The sequence below is a fragment of the Agelaius phoeniceus genome, chromosome 23 (assembly GCF_051311805.1).
Source record: "Agelaius phoeniceus isolate bAgePho1 chromosome 23, bAgePho1.hap1, whole genome shotgun sequence".
NCBI lineage: Eukaryota > Metazoa > Chordata > Aves > Passeriformes > Icteridae > Agelaius > Agelaius phoeniceus.
In genome coordinates, this window is record NC_135287.1 from 1,802,301 (window position 1) to 1,822,312 (window position 20,012).

The 20,012-nt window shown below is 53.1% G+C and overlaps 1 protein-coding gene and 1 long non-coding RNA gene across 4 annotated transcripts in view; one reads left to right on the forward strand and one right to left on the reverse strand.

Moving 5' to 3' along the window:
• Positions 1-8,470: 8,470 nt before the first annotated feature.
• Positions 8,471-10,951, reverse strand: LOC129129478 (uncharacterized). The gene is made up of 3 exons (XR_008535444.2): positions 10,842-10,951; positions 9,817-9,899; positions 8,471-9,085 (listed from the first exon to the last, which is right to left on the reverse strand). It is a non-coding gene; the product is annotated as an uncharacterized LOC129129478 (long non-coding RNA).
• Positions 10,952-12,153: 1,202 nt separating this feature from the next.
• Positions 12,154-20,012, forward strand: part of KIRREL3 (kirre like nephrin family adhesion molecule 3) — a 403,514-nt gene continuing 395,655 nt past the window's right edge. For all 3 annotated transcript variants that reach the window (XM_054647558.2, XM_077189823.1, XM_077189824.1), the window contains exon 1: positions 12,154-12,395. In XM_054647558.2, coding sequence (XP_054503533.1) covers positions 12,335-12,395 — 61 coding nt within the window. In that variant the 5' untranslated portion in view covers positions 12,154-12,334. The remainder of the gene's footprint in view (positions 12,396-20,012) is intronic.

The following is a 20,012-nucleotide window of genomic DNA, read 5'->3' on the forward strand; positions in this document are numbered from 1 at the left end:
GTGCAACCTCTCCAATGACACTGGAGAAACCAACAGTCTATCAAATTTCTCCTCTTCTATAAAAAAATGCAAAACAATGAGTTATTTACATAAAATGTGTGAAAAAGTTCGTTACAAAAATGGAAACATCAGAAAATGTAGAAAATCTTAAAAAATCAGAGCAACAACATTGGGAAGGAATTGTTCCCTGGGAGGGTGGGCAGGCCCTGGCACAGGGTGCCCAGAGCAGCTGGGGCTGCCCCTGGATCCCTGGCAATGCCCAAGGCCAGGCTGGACAGGGCTTGGAGCAGCCTGGGACAGGGGAAGGTGTCCCTGCCATGGCAGGGGTGGAATGGGATGAGCTTTAAGCTCCCTTCCAATCCAAACCATTCTGGGATTCTGTGACTTACAAATACAAATGCAGATTTGCAAATGTAAATGTGGATTTGCTAATAGGCATTTTACCCCAAACTCCTGGGCAGCAAAACTTCCCAGGTGGCACCAGGCAGATGCAATGGGTCACACATTCCATCCTCTTCCATCTCCACTCACCAATTCCATCCTCTGGAAGCAAAACCCCAGCAAATGTGGGGAATCTGTTCAGCCACCCAACACCTGGGTGAGGAACAAACCAGCCCCAACCATTCTGCCCCTCTGTCATGGATGGCTCTTTGGGCTGGCAGTTAAACCCTTGCCTTGCTGCTCCTGTAAAGCCTCCCTGTGGGAGAGCTGGGTTTGTTTTCCTGCTTCCCCCACTCCCCTCCTCACACCCAGCCCTGGCACCACTCTAATTGCAGTAGGTGTGTAATAGCTGGTTGTCAGTGCCACTGTGCCCAGGTGACAGGTGCCCTGGCCAGGAGCAGGGTTATTATGGTGATTATTGCTATCAGTGCTGTGATTATCAGATTATTCCATGGCCTGCATGGCTCAGCAGAGGTCAGGGCTGCGGGAGATGCTGTGGGAGTGCATAAAGAAGGGGAGCCCCAGTGCGGGGGGATTGTGATGAGGGAGCTGGGCAGACAAGCAGGCAGGGCTGAGGTGCCCTGGCTGGCCAGGAGAAGGGGAGCAGGGGTCAGGTTTAATTGGGTTGTGCCCAATTCTGTCAGAGGTCGACATCGCCCACAGGGTGAGGTTGGCAGGAAAATGTGGGTGTGGAGATGGGGTGGGTGACTCGGGGACAGGGGCCTGGAGCACTCCAGGGTCACCTTCCAGGGCAGTTATGGTCCTTTTATTATATTTATTCCAGGAAAATTGTCCTTCCCCTCAGCACTGGCTTGTCTGTGCTGTTTGCCAGTGCATGGCTCTGCACAGCCCAGCTGCAGGAGCAGGAGGAGCCTCTCTGATCCTGGGAGGGAAAATGCCAGCCCAGATCTCCAGAAAAGTTCTCCTGGGCAAAATCTCCCTTTCCTAGTGGGCTCTGGAGGGTGTGATGCTGAGCATTTTGGGCCAAAATCCCCACAATTTGCCTCTGATGCCTCCATCACTCGTGGGCACAGAGAAAGGCCCAGGGCAGGGTGGGGCTGCCCTTGGAGAGCCCCGCTGGGACATGGTCCCTGCTGGCCCTTGTGTTCCTGGGCACACTGGGACACGGGGAGCAGAGCCATGGCCAGCTGGTCCATCTGTCCACAGCTGGTCCATCTGTCCACAGCTGGTCCATCTGTCCCTGGCTGTGTCCTCAGCATTCCCATGCCAGCCCCATCCTGCCACTGCTCTGTCCTGCAGCCACCCCAGAACCCTGCTGGGCCTCATTTTGGGGTGACCATGAGATGTCTGTGGGCCCTTAGAAGGGGAGAGCACCTCAGAGCCCCAGAGCCAGCCTTGCACTTGCTGTCCTCAGCAGGGCTCTGCTCCAAGCCTGTGGGAGAAGTGCCCCAGCACCCCCTGGATCGTGCCCCTCCCAGAGCCAGAGCAGCTCCTGCTCCTTTGCCATGCCTGGGAAATGCTCCTTTTGTCCTGTCTTTTCTCCCTCTCCCCACTTCTGTTCTTCCACCCAGAACGCTTCAAGCATGAAGCACTTTAAAATTCAAGGGAATTCAATACAATGCAGGAGGTTTTGTATTTTTTTGTCTGTTCCTCCTCCTCCCTCATCTCCAGCGTGTTTCATTCAGTGTCTCCAGGCCCTTTGCTGGGGCACATAAAGGCTGAGCAAAGCCCTTTTGCAGAACTGGGCATCCTGGTGGTTCCAGAAAAAGCCATGGAGCAGAAAGGAGGAAAAGGCAGCTGTTCCAGATTGTGGGTTCTTCACAGCTCCCAAATCAGGGCTGGAAACACCTGGGGGTACTGCAGGAAAGGAGCCCCTTCCCTTCAGCATCACTCAGCACCGTGTCCACTCTCCCTGCATCTCAAATCAACCATTTCCCTGGATTTCCTTCACCTCCTCCCTCTCTCAGCCCATCAGTTCACACCAAACTGGGTCTGAAAGGGATGATTTGATCATTCAGCATCCCCCACGGGGGTCTCCAACCCATGGCCCACCCCAGCCCCTCGGTGTGACCCTCCCTGCACTGTTCCTGCCCTGACCCAGGAGCTCCTGGCTGCACCGAGGTGTTTCCATGTCAGCTCCCACTTACTGCTGTGAGTGATTCCTCTCAGCCAGGCCAGGCACTGAATCACTGCTCTGTGATCCTGTAAAATTAACATGGCCTGCTATAAATAACCTCTCCCTAATGGCCTGTCAGTCCAGGCCTCTTGGACAGGCTCAGCTCATGTGAGCGAAAGCTTAACGACTGTAATTGAAATTAGATGAAACCCATCAAGGCTGGGCTTTCTCTGACCCGTGCTAGGACAAAACCTGTCATGCAGCAGGGAGAAATTCCCCCTCCAGGATGTGCCATGCCTGTCGGTGTCTGGGAACGGGCTCTGGAAGTGCAGCCAGGGGCTCTTTGTGCACAGAGGACACTCAGGGTTTTCCCTGGGGTGGCAGCAGCAGAGTGGGGATGTGGCAGAGGAGCTGCTGGGGCTGGGGTGCTCTGATGTCCAGGGATGTGCTGTGGGATGCTCAGGACCAAACTTTTAGCCCCAACAGCTGAGCATTGAAGAGGAAACACAAATTATTGTGGCTGATGATGAAACAGAAGCTTCATTTTGTATTTGGGCCCAGCAAATCGAGCAGCAGCATCTTCCACAGGGTGCTTGCCCTCATCCAGATTCCAAGGGAGTTTCAGCTGCTGCCACTCCAGGATCAGAGCTCAGATGGAATTCCCTTGGTACTCATCTCAGTGTTTTGTAGTCGTGTTTCTCCTCCCATACAGACCCCAAAGGGCCCCTGGGCTCCTTGGGGCTGCAAATCCCACACACCCACCCCCAGCCCTCATCACACCCCTGGGGATGGGACAACAAATCCCCCTGAGCACCTCATGTGCTGCTTGCACACAGCAAAACACCTCCTCTCTGGGGACAAAGGGTGGCATGGGGCAAATTAGGAGATGCCAAAGTGTCCCTGAAGTGCTGCTTTGCCCAGGCCACCAGCGAGCCTTGGGATGCACAGGGATGTTGGTAACGAGGGGGCTGGGAAGGGGGGATTGCTGTGGGCTTTGGGTTTGTTCCTAAAGGCCAGGAAAGAGGATAAGACAAGAAAATTGACTTTCTTTTTAGGTCCTAATAGGCCCCAGGAATTTACAGGCATGCAGAGACACCCAGAGAGAGGCTTGGCTTTCATTACCCAGGGAGAGAGGCTGAAGGCTCAGCAGGGGAGATTGGAGTCATTGCTGCAGGAGCTCTGCAGCAAAAAGGCCCAGAAAACATTTCCTAACTGCCCCTTCCAGGCACCTGTTGTGTCCCTGGGGAAACCAAGGCATGGGAAGTCTGGGTTCCAGTCCTCCAGCCCAAAAGCACGGGCAGAGGGGAGGTTTTGGGGGAGTAGAGCTTGCATCCTGGCCCCAGAAGGCTGATATGTAAGAGGAGATCCAAGCTCGTGTGGCTGCAGGTGAAATACAGGCTTGGTTTGGGGTGTGGTCCCAGAAAAACAAGCAACAGCATCTTCTGGGAGGAGTTGGGTGAGCAAACAGCATCCAAAGAGCCATTTCATCCAGCAGGGAGGCACAGGGAGGAGATGGAGATGGATCAGCTCAGCCCCCAGCCTTGATCCAGGCATTTGCTGCTCTTCCCCACATTCCCCTTCACTTTAATCCTTGCTTATAAATCTTTCCAGCCTGTGGGAATGAAATTCAGACTTTTGTGTATTTACTAATTGAGAAGATGGATGGCTCAGGGTGGGTTTTTTCCTATTAAGCTTTTTCTGCCAAGCAATTTACTCCATATGACAAAGATTTTTACTCCACTTGGGCAGTTTTATCTGGTTTTAAACTTGCTATTAATATTTTTCCCTGAAAAGATTAGATGGTAAAGAGAGGGCAAAGGTTTCCAAAAGTCACAAAGAAACACAAACCCTCCAAATAGAAAAAATAAAAGTAGCTTAGAGCTATCAGGGTGAACTGTCTGGTTGGTCTGCAACAAAGCATCATTTGAATTTAGCAGTTGCAGAAGAATTTGAAAGGGATTGGTTTTAAATTCGCCACCAGAGACAATGTTTTTATTTCCAAATTGCCAGCAAACCCAAAAAATTTCATTTTCTTCTCTGCCTATTTGTAAGGGAATATTCACTGGGGTATTTGATAGCTGTAATTTACTTTCCAAGCTGTGTAATTAGCCACCTCAATCAAACAGCATCATTTCTATCTCTGCTCGAAGAATAAACCATTCCAGTGCACAACAAACCCTTTGCCTCGATTTGAGCAAAGCCCAGGAACAGGCTGGAGTTCTGCAGCCAACTTCTGCTTTCAGAGATGCTCGTGCTCATCACAGGCTCTGAAAGCTTCCTGGGGAAAAAGAAAGGGAAAAGTGGGGCTGGTATTGACCCCAGGCTCTTGCTCATCTCCCTGTAACACAACCAGCTCAGGGAGGATGTGTGCTGGGGAATGTTCATTCCCTGGACTGCAGATGTTGGGGTGCAGGACTGGGAGATGGAGAAGGAGCATCAGGGTTACCCAGAGGTTTCTCTTTTTACACCTGAAACCACCAGAAGTAGTGCAGAACAATTTTTTTTTCTGGTTTTTTTTTTTTTTGTGGATAAAGAACACTTCTTTCTCACAGACACATTTCCCACAAAGGTGAGGAACTGGAAATCTCCAGGGTCCCATTTCCCCGCTGTGAGGGGCTCAGAGCTGTCTTTTATTGTCTTTGTGGTTTCACACCCAGAGCTGTGGGTGTAAAACCCTGCTCAGCCCCATTTCCAAGTCTGGGCTGGGCTGCTTTGGGATTCCAGGCTGGGTTCAGGTTCTGTGGTGATTTCAGATCACACCTGAGCCATTCTTTGCCAGCCCAGCTGATCTGGAGCCAGTCCCAGGAGACTCCCGGGCGTTACAACCTCCCCCTAAACACAGGGAGAGCAAAACAAGGGAAATTGCCTTGTAAAAACCACAAGGACTTTGGGCTTTCTCCTTCTGGCTGGAGCTCTTAAATTCAAGGCTGGCTCTGGAGCCTGCGCAGTCCCTGGCAGACTTGAGAGACAGAACTTTTCTTCCCTCTCCTCCTTAGCATAACAATCCCTTGTTAACATAATAAGATTAATTCTTGTGCTGCAATCAGGAAGCCACACTTTCACCGAGCCCTAAATAATATCATTCCCTTGCCACGTTTATAAAGTAGCAGGGGTTTTTTTCTTTCTTTTTTTCTTTTCTTTTTTTTTTTTTCCCTTTGCATTGAAAAAAAATGGAAATCTTGTAATCTTGAGATAAATATAACGGTGTGGAAGCTTCCCATTCTCCTCCAATCTGATTGCAGTGGCAGCAAAAGGACATGGGCCTAATTAAAGTGCCAATCAAGCAAAAATGGGATTCATTGTTTTTATACAAATGCTCCCTTTAACCCTTTGCAGCTCGTTCATCATTTTCTAATGCACTGCTTTTTATCTCCTCAGCAAAAAAAAAAGTCCAAGCCAGGTTCCAGAGCAAGTCTGGAGGATGAAAAATCGCCAAAAATGATATTAAAAAGCAGAACTGGTGATGAGGACAGTGTCCAGCAGCCTCAGCACATCCTTGCCATCGCATTTTGCTGCTGCCAGCTCCCCTCCTGCAGCCACCGGAGGAGCTGCCGAGCTCCCGCCTCCCCTCCACGGCCCTCCCGAGCTGGGAAAGTTCCGTGGGACTGGAAACGCCAGGATCAGACGGCAATTCCCAACAAGCACCAAGGCAGTCCAGAGTCTGTCATGTTCAGCCATGCAAACAGCGCCCTTACCCGGAGTTTTTGTAGTTTTCCAGTGGATTGGGACGATCTGCCCATATCTGAATATCACAAATCTCCTCGGGGCAGGTGTGGAGGCTGAAATCTGGCCCCAGTGCTTCTGTAACACCAGCAGGACATCAGTGAGACAATCCCAGGCACATCTGGGCACATCTGGGCAGTCAAACAGGAGCTGGGAATTCCAAAGGCTGGCTGGTGCTCCCTGTGTCTGTTCACAGCAAGGAGTGCTGGCACCGTGGCAATTCCCTCTTATCCCAGGAAATACCTTGTGGAGCTTCACCCTGGGGCTCCAGAGCCATCCCTCTGCACCACCAACTCCTCAGAGGCGCCCCATAAATCCCAGTTTCCAGCAGCACACCCAGCCCATCCGTGCACAACAGCCCAGCAGGTCCAGCTCGGCTGCTTTAACCTTGCATGGCAGCGGCCGCTGACAGAGAGGGGAAGCAGCAGAATGCAAAGCACAGCATTAAAATAACTTTGCATTAAAAGACCTGCATGAAAGACAGCCAAAAAGCCTCCAGGGAATGGCCTGGACACTGATCTGGGTGAAGTTAGGAAGGGCCTATCAAGAGCCCTGTCAGGGATGGGGTTTGGCCACCTCTGTGCCTTTGATCCCCAGGGTCCCCAGCACTGGCTGGGACGGCCCCAGGCTGTGAGAGGAGCAGGGTGCCTGTGGGAGGCATGGCAAGGATCCACAGATCATGGAATGTCCTGAGCTGGAGGGACCCACAGGATCATCCAGGGCAGCTCCTGGCCCTGCCCAGACCCCCAACAGCCCCACCCTGTCCATCCCTGGCAGCGCTGCCCAGCCCCTCCTGCAGCTCTGGCAGCCTCGGGGCTGTGCCCATTCCCTGGGCAGCCTGGGCAGTGCCAGCACCCTCTGGGGGCAGAACCTTGCCCTGATCTCAGCCTGCCCTGCCCTGGCCCAGCCCCAGCCGTGCCCTGGCTCCTGTCCCTGTCCCAGGGCAGAGATCAGAGCTGCCCTCGGGAGGAGCTGCAGCCCCTCAGCTCTGCCCTCATCTCCTCTGCTCCAGCTGCACAGTCCCAGTGCCCTCAGCTGCTCCTCCTGTGGCCCCTCCAGATCCTTTCCCCTCTCTGTGTCCCTCCTTTGGACGCTCTCCAACACTGGAGATTGATTCATTTTGTGGGGCCTCCCCTGCCCCCAGCACGGGGGCTGAGGCTGCCCCAGGCCCAGCCCAGCAGGACAGTCCCTGCCTGGCCCAGCTGATGGCCCCAGGGCACGGTGGCCTTGGGGCTGCCAGGGCACTGCTGCCTCATGCCCAACCTGCCCTCACAGAGCTCCCAGGTCCCTTGCTGTGGTGCTGCTCTCCAGCCCCTCATTCCCAGCCTGGCCCTGCACCCAGGTGTGCTCCAGGGGGATGTGGCAGGGCCCTGGGAGTTCACTGAGCGGCTCCAGGGCAGGCTCAGGCTGGAGAGCAGGGAAAGCCCCCAGGGCATCGCTCACAGCCGTGATGGAGCAGGAGAGGTCCCAGTTCCATCCCTGCTCCTGACCCCCAGCTCCAGCCTTGCCCCCAGCCGCTCCCCTCAGAAAAGGGGGGGCCAGGCTGGCGCAGGCAGCTCTCCCCACCAGAGCCCAAAATGCCATCAGAGCTCTTTTCTTTCTTGTTTTTAACCCTCAAAGCTTCTCCCTGCCCTCCCCTGGCTGTTCCCAGGCCCTGCCTGTGGCTGCCCACATTGCTCCAGACCCACTGCACAAGAGCTTCATGGAGTGCCGCAGGCTGAGGGGCCTTGGCAGCTCTCCACATGGCAGGAACAGGAGACAAGGAGAGAAAAGAGCCCAGGCTCTCCCACTGATCTGCTTCCCTGGCCTTCCCTGGGCTGTTTTCAAAGAGGATCCGGGGGGAGCTGTGGAAAGGGACTGGCATTTTTGGCTGGGGTTGCTCTGGAAAGTGAGGCAGCACCAGAGCTGGAACACTCAAACTCCTCTCACGGCCTGGGCAGAGGGGCAGCAGAACTGGGGAATTTTGAGAGGCAGCTGCCTTCACTCTTGCAGGGAAAATCAGTGGCAGCAGTGTCTACCCAGGGCCAAGTGAAAAGGTTTTCTTTTTTTCTCCCTGTTTTCTGCCCTCTCCAAGAGCATCACAGCAATGGGGTGACCTCCTAGGAGTTCAGCCTCCTGCCTCAATGGCCCTGGTTTGCTGGTAGGAAAAACACAGCCCCAAATATCCCCCCAAAACCCCAGCCTGCCATCCCCAGGGGTATCCTTGGCACCTCCACAACCTCTCAGCCCCAAAACTGCAGCGAGGTCATGCAGGGTGGGACAAGGGCTGTGCCTCTCTCCTGCTGTTTGGAGGGACAGCTGCACCTTCCTCCATTCCTTTATCCCATTTTTTGCTTTCCAATCAGGACTCAGCCTACCTTGGAAGCATTTGTGCTGTGAGCAGGTGACAAATGGGAGTGGTGGTCTGCAGAGGGGAAACTGAGGCACGAGGGATGTGTTTCCTTAAAGCCTGGGAAGGCTTTAAGCCTCTGAAACAGGAGCAGGAAAACCTTCAAGTCCCAGCTCCATGCCTTTCCAGCAGGACTCTGCACAGCTTTCACTTGTCATGTGTATTTTTAAATGACAAGGAAAAGATTTTCTAAACCAGGGAAACGTGATTATTTTCCTCTCTCTCTCTCTTCCAGGTGCTTGGCTTAGCGTTGTAATACCACAAGAATGAAATCCATCTGAGTTGCTGTTGTCCTGCTGCTTAAAACCCCATTTTCTGTCAATATTGCTTCATTTTGATCAAGCTGCTTACATGTTTTATATTATTCTCTTTTTTCTCCCCCCTCCATTTTGCTGCAGCATTTTCAGAACATTTTGCTTCTTGCACTTCACAGTAAATACTTCTCAGTAAATAGCCTGGAAGTAAGAGAGGCAAAGGCACGAGAAAGTCTGGGCTTTCATTGTTGTGGTGTTTCATATCTATTACACTTGTCAATGTGGAATATAAAAAAATTAAAAATAGGGGGGAGCAGGGGGGAAAAGAGGAATTTGCCTGTTTTATCCCCACTGATAGAGGGACGATAAAAGGAGGAAGGGAGAGGTTGAACCTCTGCTCTTTCCAGCTTCTGGAACTGCCCTTTGCCTTTAGATACTGCCCAGGGCAGGAGTGTGACCCCAGATTCCACAGGGGAGACGTGGACACGGCCCCAGCATGCCCGGGTGGGGAGCAGGGGGTGCAGAGGGACCCCACGTGGGGTTTGCAGCTGCAAACGCACCCTGGGCCCAGCGCTGGGGCAGAGCTGCCAGCACCAGTTTAATATTCCTCCCCAAAGGCTGCTCCCCCCAGCTCCCTGATTTTCTCAGCTTTTTAATTGGAATGATTCATTTCCTTCCACAACACAGAGCAGATTTAAATGAGATATCCGAGAGGAGCAGCTAATAATCAGTTTGCACTCGATTTGCTCTCCTGAATCAGGTGGAGAGGAGCTGATCTTGCAGGACGCTGCTCAGGCTGCAACAAGCCAAAATTATGTCAAAAAGCTGGGTTTTTTTTTTTTTTTTTTACATGCCTGGTCCTCTAAATCAAATTTGACTACCAATGTAGTTGAAACCACAGAGGTAATCAGTTAATAAAACTTCGCACTTACCTGCTACTTCCACTCAAGGATTTAAAGCCCTTTGCAAAGGTCAGTATTGCAATGATGAGAATTTTCCAGCTGAAATGTTTTCACTGGGAAGGAGAAAGAAGAAGGAAAAAAAAAAAAAAAAGGAAGAGAAAAATATTCATGATTCCTGGAAGTTAAAAATTCTGCTGTTTTGGATGCAGGCAAGGAATAATATTTTTTGTGAAAGGAAAAGAAGAAATTGCCATGCAAATGTTAATGGTGTTTTGAAGCTTCACAGGAAAGCCTGACTTGTGTAGCAGCCTTAATATACATTAGTACCCCTCGTCTGCAAGCAAACAACATTTTGCAGAATAAACTGAAACACAACAGGGAGAGCCTTGGAATTATTTAGAAATCTAATTCCCACTGAAATCAGGCACTGAGCAATTTATTCCACGCACATTTAAATCAGTGCTGCTGCCAGAAAAAAAACTCACCAAAAAATGCACCACCTGTAACCTGCCAGGCAAGGGGACACCACTGCAGCTGTGGCCACTGCCAGAATCCCTGCCAGGGCTGGAGGTGATGTCCTGGTGGAAAATGCATTCCAGGAGTGCCAGTCTCCCTTGGAGTGGAGAAATGCAGGAATTGGACAGCTCTGAGCAGCCAGCCCCACTTCTGCACCTCTTTCTGCCAGGGACACGAGCAGGCAGGGATGGGCAAACCAGCACACGTGGACAAACCTAAATAAGCTTGATTTCCTTAGGGATGCAGGCTAAAAATAATAATAAAAGCTCTTTATTTGCAGGGTGACTCCCCCTGCGCTGAGAGCAGAGCCTGCGTGCGGTGCTTGTGTTTCAATCAATAAAACTCAGCTCCACGCTGCTCCTAAGCCAGGTTTAACCACCTGGCACCAGTTTAGCTTGTTAGCACAAGTGGATTTTAGAAAGTTATCCTTTTTTAGCCAGCCCAGGACTGGTAGCCATGGTTTGACCATGGTCCCACCAAGGTAAGCAGGAAGCCCCAGAAGAGCAGGAAGAGCTGTGCAGCCTTTTTTCCAAACTCACCTTGCAGTAATTAGAGTCCACAGCTGTAATTACTTTCTCATTTTGGTTTAATAATTGCCTCAGCCATCCCTACATGCCCCTCAGACTGGTGATGAGGGAGGCTCTGGCATCAGTAGACATATAAAGTGTAGTAGTAAGCAATGACTTTATTGGGTGGGTTTGATTTTTGGGCACTTCTGCTCTGCCCCCAAACTCCTGCTGGGTGAAAATGAAAATAAAGAAGGTTAAAAAAACCCAAAAAAGATTAAAATGGTGATTAAAGGAGGGAAAAGGCCCTTTTGTCCCTTTGCCCAGTCCTGCAAAATGACAGCAGGAAGTGCTTGCACAGGGTCCTCCCCTCACAAACAAAACTTTATTGGGGGGAGAGGTGTATTTTTTATTTTTCATTCCCAGCTCCAATGTATGTTTTTATGGAGGTGTGAAGAGCTGCTGCTCCCCTCCTGGAGGAAATGAGGGTGCAGCTCTGGGGGTCTCACTGAGGACTCACCCCCCCTCCATCTCCAGCTCCCTCTGGACTTATGGGGAGATTGTTGGATATAATTTATCTCCAGGGGGGTGGACACGACATACACACATTATTGACATACACACATTATGTCCCGCTCTCTTTTCCCGGGATTTTGGGAGTATTTTTGGGAGCATTCCCCTGTATTTCAGGATGAGGCTCTGGGAACCCCCCAGGAAGGCACAGACTGTAGGAGGGCTTCTCTTATTTTTCATTCCCAGCTCCAATGTATGTTTTTATGCAGGTGTGAAGAGCTGCTGCTCCCCTCCTGGAGGAAATGAGGGTCCAGCTCTGGGGGTCTCACAGAGGACTCCCCCCCAATTTCCCCTCCCTCTGCACTTGTGGGAGGTTGTTGGATATAATTTATCTCCGGGGGGGGGGGGGGGAAGGGGGATGGCATACACACATTAATGACATACACACATTATTTCCCCCTCTCTTTTCCCGGGATTTTGGGAGTATTTTTGGGAGTATTCCCCTGTATTTCAGGGGGAGGCTCTGGGTGCCCCCCGGGAAGGCACGGACTGTAGGAGGGGTCCAGGGGTGCTGTGATCGATGGGCACCGACCCCCACACCCTAAATTGACCTGGGGCGGGCAGAGCCGTGCAGGTGTTCGCGCTCCTGCTTTAGGTGCCCCGTTGGGGCGGCGGCAGCTCCGGGAAGGGGGCGAGCATCACCTGAGGCAGGAGCATCCCCAGCCCAGCCTCACCCCCTGGCTGCGCGGCGCTTTGGGGAGGGGGCGATGCGCGCTCGTTCCTCCCCGCTGCGCGCAAGTTACTCCCCCTTTCCCCGGCACTTTGGCTCCCTCCCCTCCCTTCCCCCCCCGCTCCAAAAGCCGGGCTGCGCCGCCGAGGCTCCGCCAGTGAAGGCAGCGCTGCCGGGGGAGGGAGGAGCTGGGGGGGCGGCGATGGAGCGGAGCCGGCGGGCGGCGGCCTGAAGCCCCCGCCGGCAGCGGCAGCGGAGCCCGAGCCCGAGCCCACCCTGAGGAATGAGCGCTCTCCAGGCTGACCTGCTCCTGCTGCTGCTCGGCTGCCTCCTGCTCAGCCACGGTAGGACCCCGCACTTTGCGAGCGGGGCGGACCCGGGGGGGTCCCCGGCTCGGGGTGGGGTGCGGGGGCTGCTGTGGGGAGAAGGGTGCGGGGGAGAGACAGGGAGGATTGCAGAGTTTTTCCCTCCTGCATCCCCGCCGAGGCGCCTTACCGTTCTTTCCTTTAAAAATAAGCGAAAAATCTTTAGTATGCAAATGAGTGCTTTCTGTTCCAGCTCGGTAAATTGGATCGTGTTTGTGTGTAAACACGGCTTGGCTGAATAACAGCCCCCCCCGGCCCCCATCGCCGCCCGGTGCTCCCCCCGGTGCAGGAGGGCGATGGATGCTCAGTTTCGGTGCAGCGGAGGAGCCGCTCGGGCTGGCGGCAGCGGCTCCAGCCCGGGGACAGGAGCCTGCGGCTGTGGAGCCGGGCTGGGGAGCGATTTGTGCCGGGGGGTGCGAGGAAGGAGAGTTGTTCCAATGCGGGCAGCCCGGGGGAGGTGGGCACCCCGCGGGGGTGTCACGGCCCCGCGCCGCCTCCCCACGGCGCGGGCAGCAGCGTGGGCATCGCAGGAATGCACCCCGCAACTTTACAACCTGCTTGATTCCCACGCAAAAAAAAAATTTAAAAAAAAATTTAATAAGAAGGATTTGTGAAGGGGGTGCGTTTTGGGAAGCTGTGTCTGGCATGCTGCTGTGTGCCTGCTCCCTGGGCTATCTGTCACCTGTGGAGAACGCTGAGCTGCAGCCAGACCCCGGCTTCGCCTCTGTGCTGCTCATCCCCCCAACGCCGGTGTCAAATCCCATCTGTGTCACGCCGCCGTGGTCCCCACGCCAGCTTTTGTGAGGGTACGGCTTGGGGATGCTTGGGAAAAAAAAGAAAAAGGGATAAAAAAACCCCAAACCCACGCAGCCAGTCCATCTGTTGATTAAATGAAGGATAAAACTTTTGGAGAGAGTAGTGCTTCTCCACGGGCAGCTGGTTTTTGCTCAGCCAGACATCAGTGCTGAACATCCCCCACCATACGCTGGGTTTCACCCTATTCCCCGAGCAGGGACGCCTTGTTTGTGGTGTCTGTGCTCCTGGTTATCCTTCCCTCCTCTTTTCCTGGGCTCGGATGTGATGTTGGGCTCCTACACTGTCCTCCCTTCCCCTTTTCTCTTCCCCTCACTCTCTGCTTGTACTAATATTCCTTCGGGGAGGAAGCTGTGTTTGCATTTGCCTTTGCTGCTGCACAAAAGAAACCCACTGTGTCCTCCGTGTGGGTTTCTGGCTGAACAAATCTGAACTCTCCTGGTACAGCAGGGCAGCGGCGGGGCCGGGCACGGCAGCGATTCGGGAGCTGCTCCCGGCCTTCTGCACCCTCCCTGCCCTCACGGACCCCGTCAGTCCCTGCAGGTCAAATGGCACTTTGCTAGCGGGGCTGCAGAAGTTTGTGAGCAGCATCCAGCCGGGATTTGTTGGGCTCTCCCCCCGCTCCTTCCTTTTGCAGCCATGATTTTAATGTGGGTTAATGCACTTTTTAATAGCGCTGGTGCTGGGAAGCCACGGCGGCTCCTCGGCTCTGCTGCCTGAGCTCAGCTGCTTTGACTCCTGCAGGATCGTGCAGCTGGTACCTGCTTATTCATGCCGGGTTAGGAGGCACAGAGAGTGCCTTGCAGAGCGTTTTCTCGGCTGGTTTCTCTCTCCAGGATGAGCCAGGAGCGTTTCTGTGGAGTTGCCGCTCCCCGTGCACAACAAAGGCCCCGTCGGCAGCGCCGTGGCTCTTCCCGTGGGGTGAAACCGTGCAGGGGATCCCTAACAGGATTTAATGCACGGGATTCCTGCAGCCACACGGTGCTGAGGGGCAGGAAAGGCTGGGTGGAGGTGCTGAAGCTGCTTTTCCAGCAGGTGTGTTGTGTTTGCCTCCCCTCGAGCAGTGTCCAGATGTGGTGGCACTGGCTGGCTGTGACAAAGGTGTCCCGAAGGTGAGGGGATGGGACACCCCATTTACCTGTTTCAGGGGGATGGGATGCTGTGTGGACACCCACGGGGCAGCCCTGCCTTGCCCAGGAGGAGCTGGTGGTCCAAAACTCACTTCAAGGGACAACCTAAATCACTTGGCTCTGCCCTTCAGGAGTTTCAGGAGCTCCTTTTTGTGGGCAAGGGGCAGGCAGGGCTGTGTTTTCTTGTCAAAGTGGCTTGAAGGGATTTGCCATAATTAAATCCCCCCAAGCCAAGGGCAGCAGGGCTGGAAGGATCACCTGTGCTGAAAAACCTCACTTGGGATCTCTGGTCTGAACAATACTTAACAAAAAATCTCCTTATCCCAAACCTCCCCAAAAGGACATTTTCCATCACGGGATTTGTACACCTGTGCCCTTGGGTTTGTATTTCATGGGCATCCTGGTGATATCCTGGCGTCCTGCTGTTCATGCAGGCTGGAATTTGGGCTTCCAATGCAGCTGGAAGGAGGAGGAAGGAGGAGGAGGCTGCTTTTTGCTCCTCTCTGGGGCCGTGCTGCACCTGGGCATGGCTTAGCCTGGGAGGGAGGAGGATCTGTCCCACAGCTCACTGCTCCAGGGGACCAGGAGGACAAACTGCCTTCCCTGGAGCACCCTCTGTCTTTCCCCCTTGCAAATGGTCTGAAGCAGCCTGTGCTGGCTGTTTCTGAGAGTTGTTGGGTCAGTGCTCCAGGGCTGCTTTGCCCTGGTACCACTCGCTCTTCCACCCCATCCAGGCTGCCAGGGCCAGGCTTTGGTGGGAGGGAGAGAAAGTCCCAGCACAAGTGGCCTCCTGTGGAGATGGGATGTGTGGGACCCTTGGTGGGAAGGAACTGCTGCTGCCATGAATCTGCCTGGGGAATAACTCACCCATCCCTCCCCTGCTGCAGTGCCAGCCAAACTGGGGGAGGCTGGAGACAACTGGGGAAGTGTCTCAGTGTGGGAGCTGGGGCTGTGGGGAGAGCAGCACTGAAGATGAACCTACAGCCACCCCCTCCTCTCACTGACCTGTACTAGGTGGATTTGGCAGCATCTTAAATTTACCTTGGATGGGAAGATTTCTGCCTGTCTGGGGCTCTCTTTCCAAAGGCATGTTTGCTTTCCCTCGGGGTGATGAATACCGAGTTCTCTGGGTGTTGCAGGGTATGTTTTTCTCCTTCACAGTTCACTTGGTTCCTCCCTGGAAGCAAATGCTTTACAATCTTCTGTCAGAGGGGCCCGTTAGCAGCAGCAGTGGCTCAACTTCCCACTGGCTCAGCAGCAGCCCCCAGGTGGAGAAGGGTGAAATTATGCTGATGAGAGAAACCAGGCCAATTCCACCCACCAACACTGATTAGGACCAAGAGATGAGGATTTTCACATCTTGGGGGTGGTTAGTGGGTGATGGGGAGGGAAAGTACAAGCTTTGGGGTGCTGGGAGTGTGTGTGCCAGAGCTGGGGCACTTGGGGGGTTTCTGAGTCTGACAACCACGAGTCTGTCAAGGAAAAGCCTGGAAATCTGTGGCTCTGGTCCCTCTTCCATGTTAATTCCTCCTGCCATGTGGGGAGCAGGGCAGCTTTGCCAGGGGGTGTGTTGGGCTCTTCCCTAAGCCCAGTGCCATTACTGGGAGCTGTTCATGAAGTACAAAGGAGTGGAAGCACCCAGTGAGCTTTGAAAACGATGGTGAGGAAGGGCTCCTGAAGCCCAAGAGGTCACACCTCAGGATATTCTGTGGTTCTGTGAACTGGAAATGGTTGAGTGGAAGACAGAGGTGGTTTGGAGAGTGCTTTGTGAGGTGCTGCTGGTGGAAAGGTGCAGGCTTGGCAGGGGCAATGTGTTCACAACTGGGCTGCATGGGAAAGGAACTGAAATAAGCCTCAAGATAAAACTGGTGTGGTCCAGTCTCTGCTGTCCCAAAGGAATGGTGCAGAATTGCCTCCTCCAACACCTGTTTTAACACAATTTAGGTTTCCCATCTCCCATCTGCACCTCCTGCAGTGAGAGCCACGTGAGGACCACTGATGACTTTGCTCAAATCAGCTTTTCTTGCAAGGTTTCAGCTCCCAGAAAAGCACAGGAGGGAGGAGCTGGGGTTTTGCTCAGGTGCCCTGTGCCAGAGGGAGGGGAGCTGGGCAGATGTTCCCCCTCAGATGTTCCTCCTCAGAGCTGACACCACCTCCCCACCCGCCTCCCCCTGCCAAGGTTAAGCAGAGGTGCCCAGGCAGTTTATGCACAGCACATCTCAGGCTGATGTCGATTATTTCTGTGCTTTCCTGTTGGTTTAGGGGACACCAACTGGAGTCTGAACGTGCCTGGAAATCCCTGACAGGTTCCCAGCACCGCGTGGCACCGGCTCCAGCCGCTCCATAGTCGGACTGCAAACGTCAGGATAAAAAAGCTCCGTGCTCTTCTTTCTTTTGTAGCTGTAAATAAAGGGGGGCTAGGCCAATGTGCCCCTTAGGTTGTGAGCTGGCTGAGGATCAAGGGCTTTGAATAAACTGTTTTCTTCCTGAGAGCAGCCTGTGATGGAGAGTGTGGCTGCTCCAAAGCTCTGATTTAATGATCGGCTTTGCGAGTTTGTACAGTGCTCTCAGCTCCTCAGCACGCTGGGTGCAGGGGGCTTTATGGAAATGCTGCTGGAGAATTGGCTTTACATCACTTCCAGAATCCTTCCAGTAGGATTAAACAGCTTCTGTTTATTTATTTATTTACTTTAAAACCCAGCAAATTTATACCAACAATTGCTGAAGGCCCTAATTTATCTTCTGTTCAGATGCAATACAAGTCTTTCCTTTGGCTTCATTGAGAGCCACCTCTGGCCAAAGAGAGCGACAGAGCCACAGTGACCATGTACAGTGTATTGTATAAATCAATAGGTAGTGAAACAAATTGGTTGTAAATCAGTCTCTTATTTGCTGAGATTTAAGGCCTTTGGTGGAGCTGTGAGTTTTTGAGGCGGTCTGCCCTGCCTTCAGGGCTGGCACATGGCCTGGCTTTTGCAGGGATGTGGGAACCCAGTACTCATTTCAAACCAGGAGATGTGCAGGGTTTCTTGGCTGGGAAGAAATAAAGTTTAAAACCTGTGCTCGTCTTTCCAGGTAAAGGTTGAGCAGCAGGATCCTGGTGCTGCTCAGATCTCGTGGGTTCCCATTCCTCCACTGCACCTCATGGCACGTCTGTACTCCAGACTGCTCAAGGTGGAAGAGGAAAGTATCCATTTCTGAATTGTTCCTTGTGGTAGGACAGAGAAAATGCTGGGATTTGGTCTTGGAAACGGTGGCCTACCAGATGTCCTGGTTCAATATGCCCTTTGAGTGTAGCCCAGCCTGTTTATTCATTGCCTTGCTGGCAAGACCCACGCTCAAGTGTTTGCCTTTCCCTGGTGGCAGCAGCAGCCTCCAAAGTGGAGCAAAGGAGCTGGAGGTCGCTTGGCTGTTACATGGCTCTTCCTTTTACCGACTTGCATTAAACAGCTTAAAATCTAAATGTGCTTTTAGTGCCTGTGAGCGATGGGCTCTGGGCGTCCTGCCTCGGGTAGTGTCACATGCTGGGGAAGTGGGAGGTGGAACACTCGCATTGTTAAATTCAGATGCTAACTTGGGGATAAGATCTTGTCTTAATGTGTTCATTCAACGCCCCCACTCGCAACAAAAGCTACAGCAGCTCTTGGTCTGCTGCATTTGGGGTGGAGCAGGATGTAATTGGTTTTTGAGGGCTTTGCCATAACTGCTGCTCATTAACCATTGATGCAGGCACGGTCAGACTTTCAACTCGGATAATACATGCTGTCTTTTGTTTGCAATTACTTTGCGCTGGGTGGAATTGCCTCGCAGGTTTCACATGTGTGTGGTCGTGTGGTGGCTAATTCACCTCCTAAGGGCTGCTGGATTTATGTTCTGGGCTCTGGGGCTGTCATGCTCAATATGAGGCAAAGGCAGTGGTGAACACCCTGCCTGGCAGGGCCGGCTCTGGGAGGATGCAGCAGCACCTCCTGAAGGTTTCAGGAGCCTTCTGGGTGAGCAACCCCAATGCTGTGGGAGGGGAAATAACAGAGAAAATGTTCAATAATGTGGTTTTTCTGAGGAGCTGTGCCCAGCAGGACACACTGCAGGTGAGAGGAGCCCTGCTAATTATGAAATATGCACCAATGGTGGAAGGGATGAGCTTCTCAAACTTCCCCATGGATGAGGGATCAGTCTTTGTGCTGTGGGCCCTATGGAAGCATGGAATGTGAGTGGAAGAAGCCACAGGGTTTGGAGTCCCACCTTGCATTTTGGGCAGGTTGTCATTAACCTTATATCACCTAACTCATTAAAAGGTCAGAAAGGAAAGGCCTGATTCCCTCTCAGGTGCCTGTTGTCCCGTCCCCCTCCCACCCCCAGCATAAATGAGTATTCAAGCAGTCTGCTGCCAGTCAGTGAATGTCAATATTGGATAAGTGTTTCCTTTATATCACTGCAATTTAGCATAAGCTGCTTGGAAACAAATGTCTTCCATAAGCATGAGGTGTTTCAGTAAGTACACAGTCAACATTACTATGAGGATTAAATAAATGTCAGCCCCACTTGTATGCTCAGCAGCGAGTTAAGACAGCCGAACTTGCATAATGGCCAGCATGGCAGGAACAACAGCAGGGATTTTGAGAGTCTCTGGAAAAAGTGGGATGGAAGGAGCTGCTGTGGATGGATCTGAAGCCCCTGGATCACGAGGGGATGTGGAGACATGTGTAGAAGCTCCTTGGAGCAGGGGTAGCTGATGATGGGAAGGAATCCTTCCCTGTGGGGGTGGTGAGGCCCCGGCACAGAGCAGCTGTGCCCTGTCCCTGGGAGTGCCCAAGGCCAGGTTGGATGGGAACCTGAGCAACCGGGGATAGTGATTGTCAGCCCTGGTCATGGCAGGGAGGTGCAATGAGATGCATTTCAAAGTCCCTTCCCAAACCATTCTGATTCTATGGTGTGGAATGCAGAGAGGTGCATGGAGCTTCCTTCTGGACAACCAGGCCTGCTCATTCTTTGGTGCTGGCTGCAAACCAAAGATGAAAACGTGGTTTGGCCAATATTGGCTGGGTCTGGTGAGGCTGCTGGTCCAGGAGGAGCAGGCTGCTCCTGCAGATCTGCCCAGGTGCCCAGTGCTCAGCTGGATCTGCCTCTGCCTTTCCCAGTGCTAACTGGGAGTTGTTGGCTGCAGCTGCTGAGACCAAGGATGAGGCTCAGCTGTCACTGCTGTGTGACAAACTGCGAGCCCTGATTCAGCTCCAGCTCAAGGCTTCCCAAAGCCACAGAGATGAGGAAAGGGTGGCACTGGTCCATGCTGGCAGTGCTGTAGGGCCTGCAGGGAGATGGTCACCTCTGGCTGCTCTGCCTTCAGGTGTTGGGTGAGAGTTTCTCTCTGCCCAACAGGAAAAGGCCTCTGGCTTCTCTAAAAGTTTAAACCCAGCCAGCACATGGAGATGTTGCTGAGGCAGCCAAGGCTTGAATCTGTCCCTCAAGCTGTGTCTGCAGGAAAACCCTGCTCTTTCCACTCCTCGCTTTGCATCTTCACCTGTCACCCTGAGGTGTCACTCGGTGCTCTCTCGGTCAGGCTGTGACAAGTTCTGCCAGCAAGGAGAAAACCCAGGGAGTGTGGTGGGGGCTGAGCTGGCTGTGCTTCCATCCCCGACCATGCAGAACCGCTGCT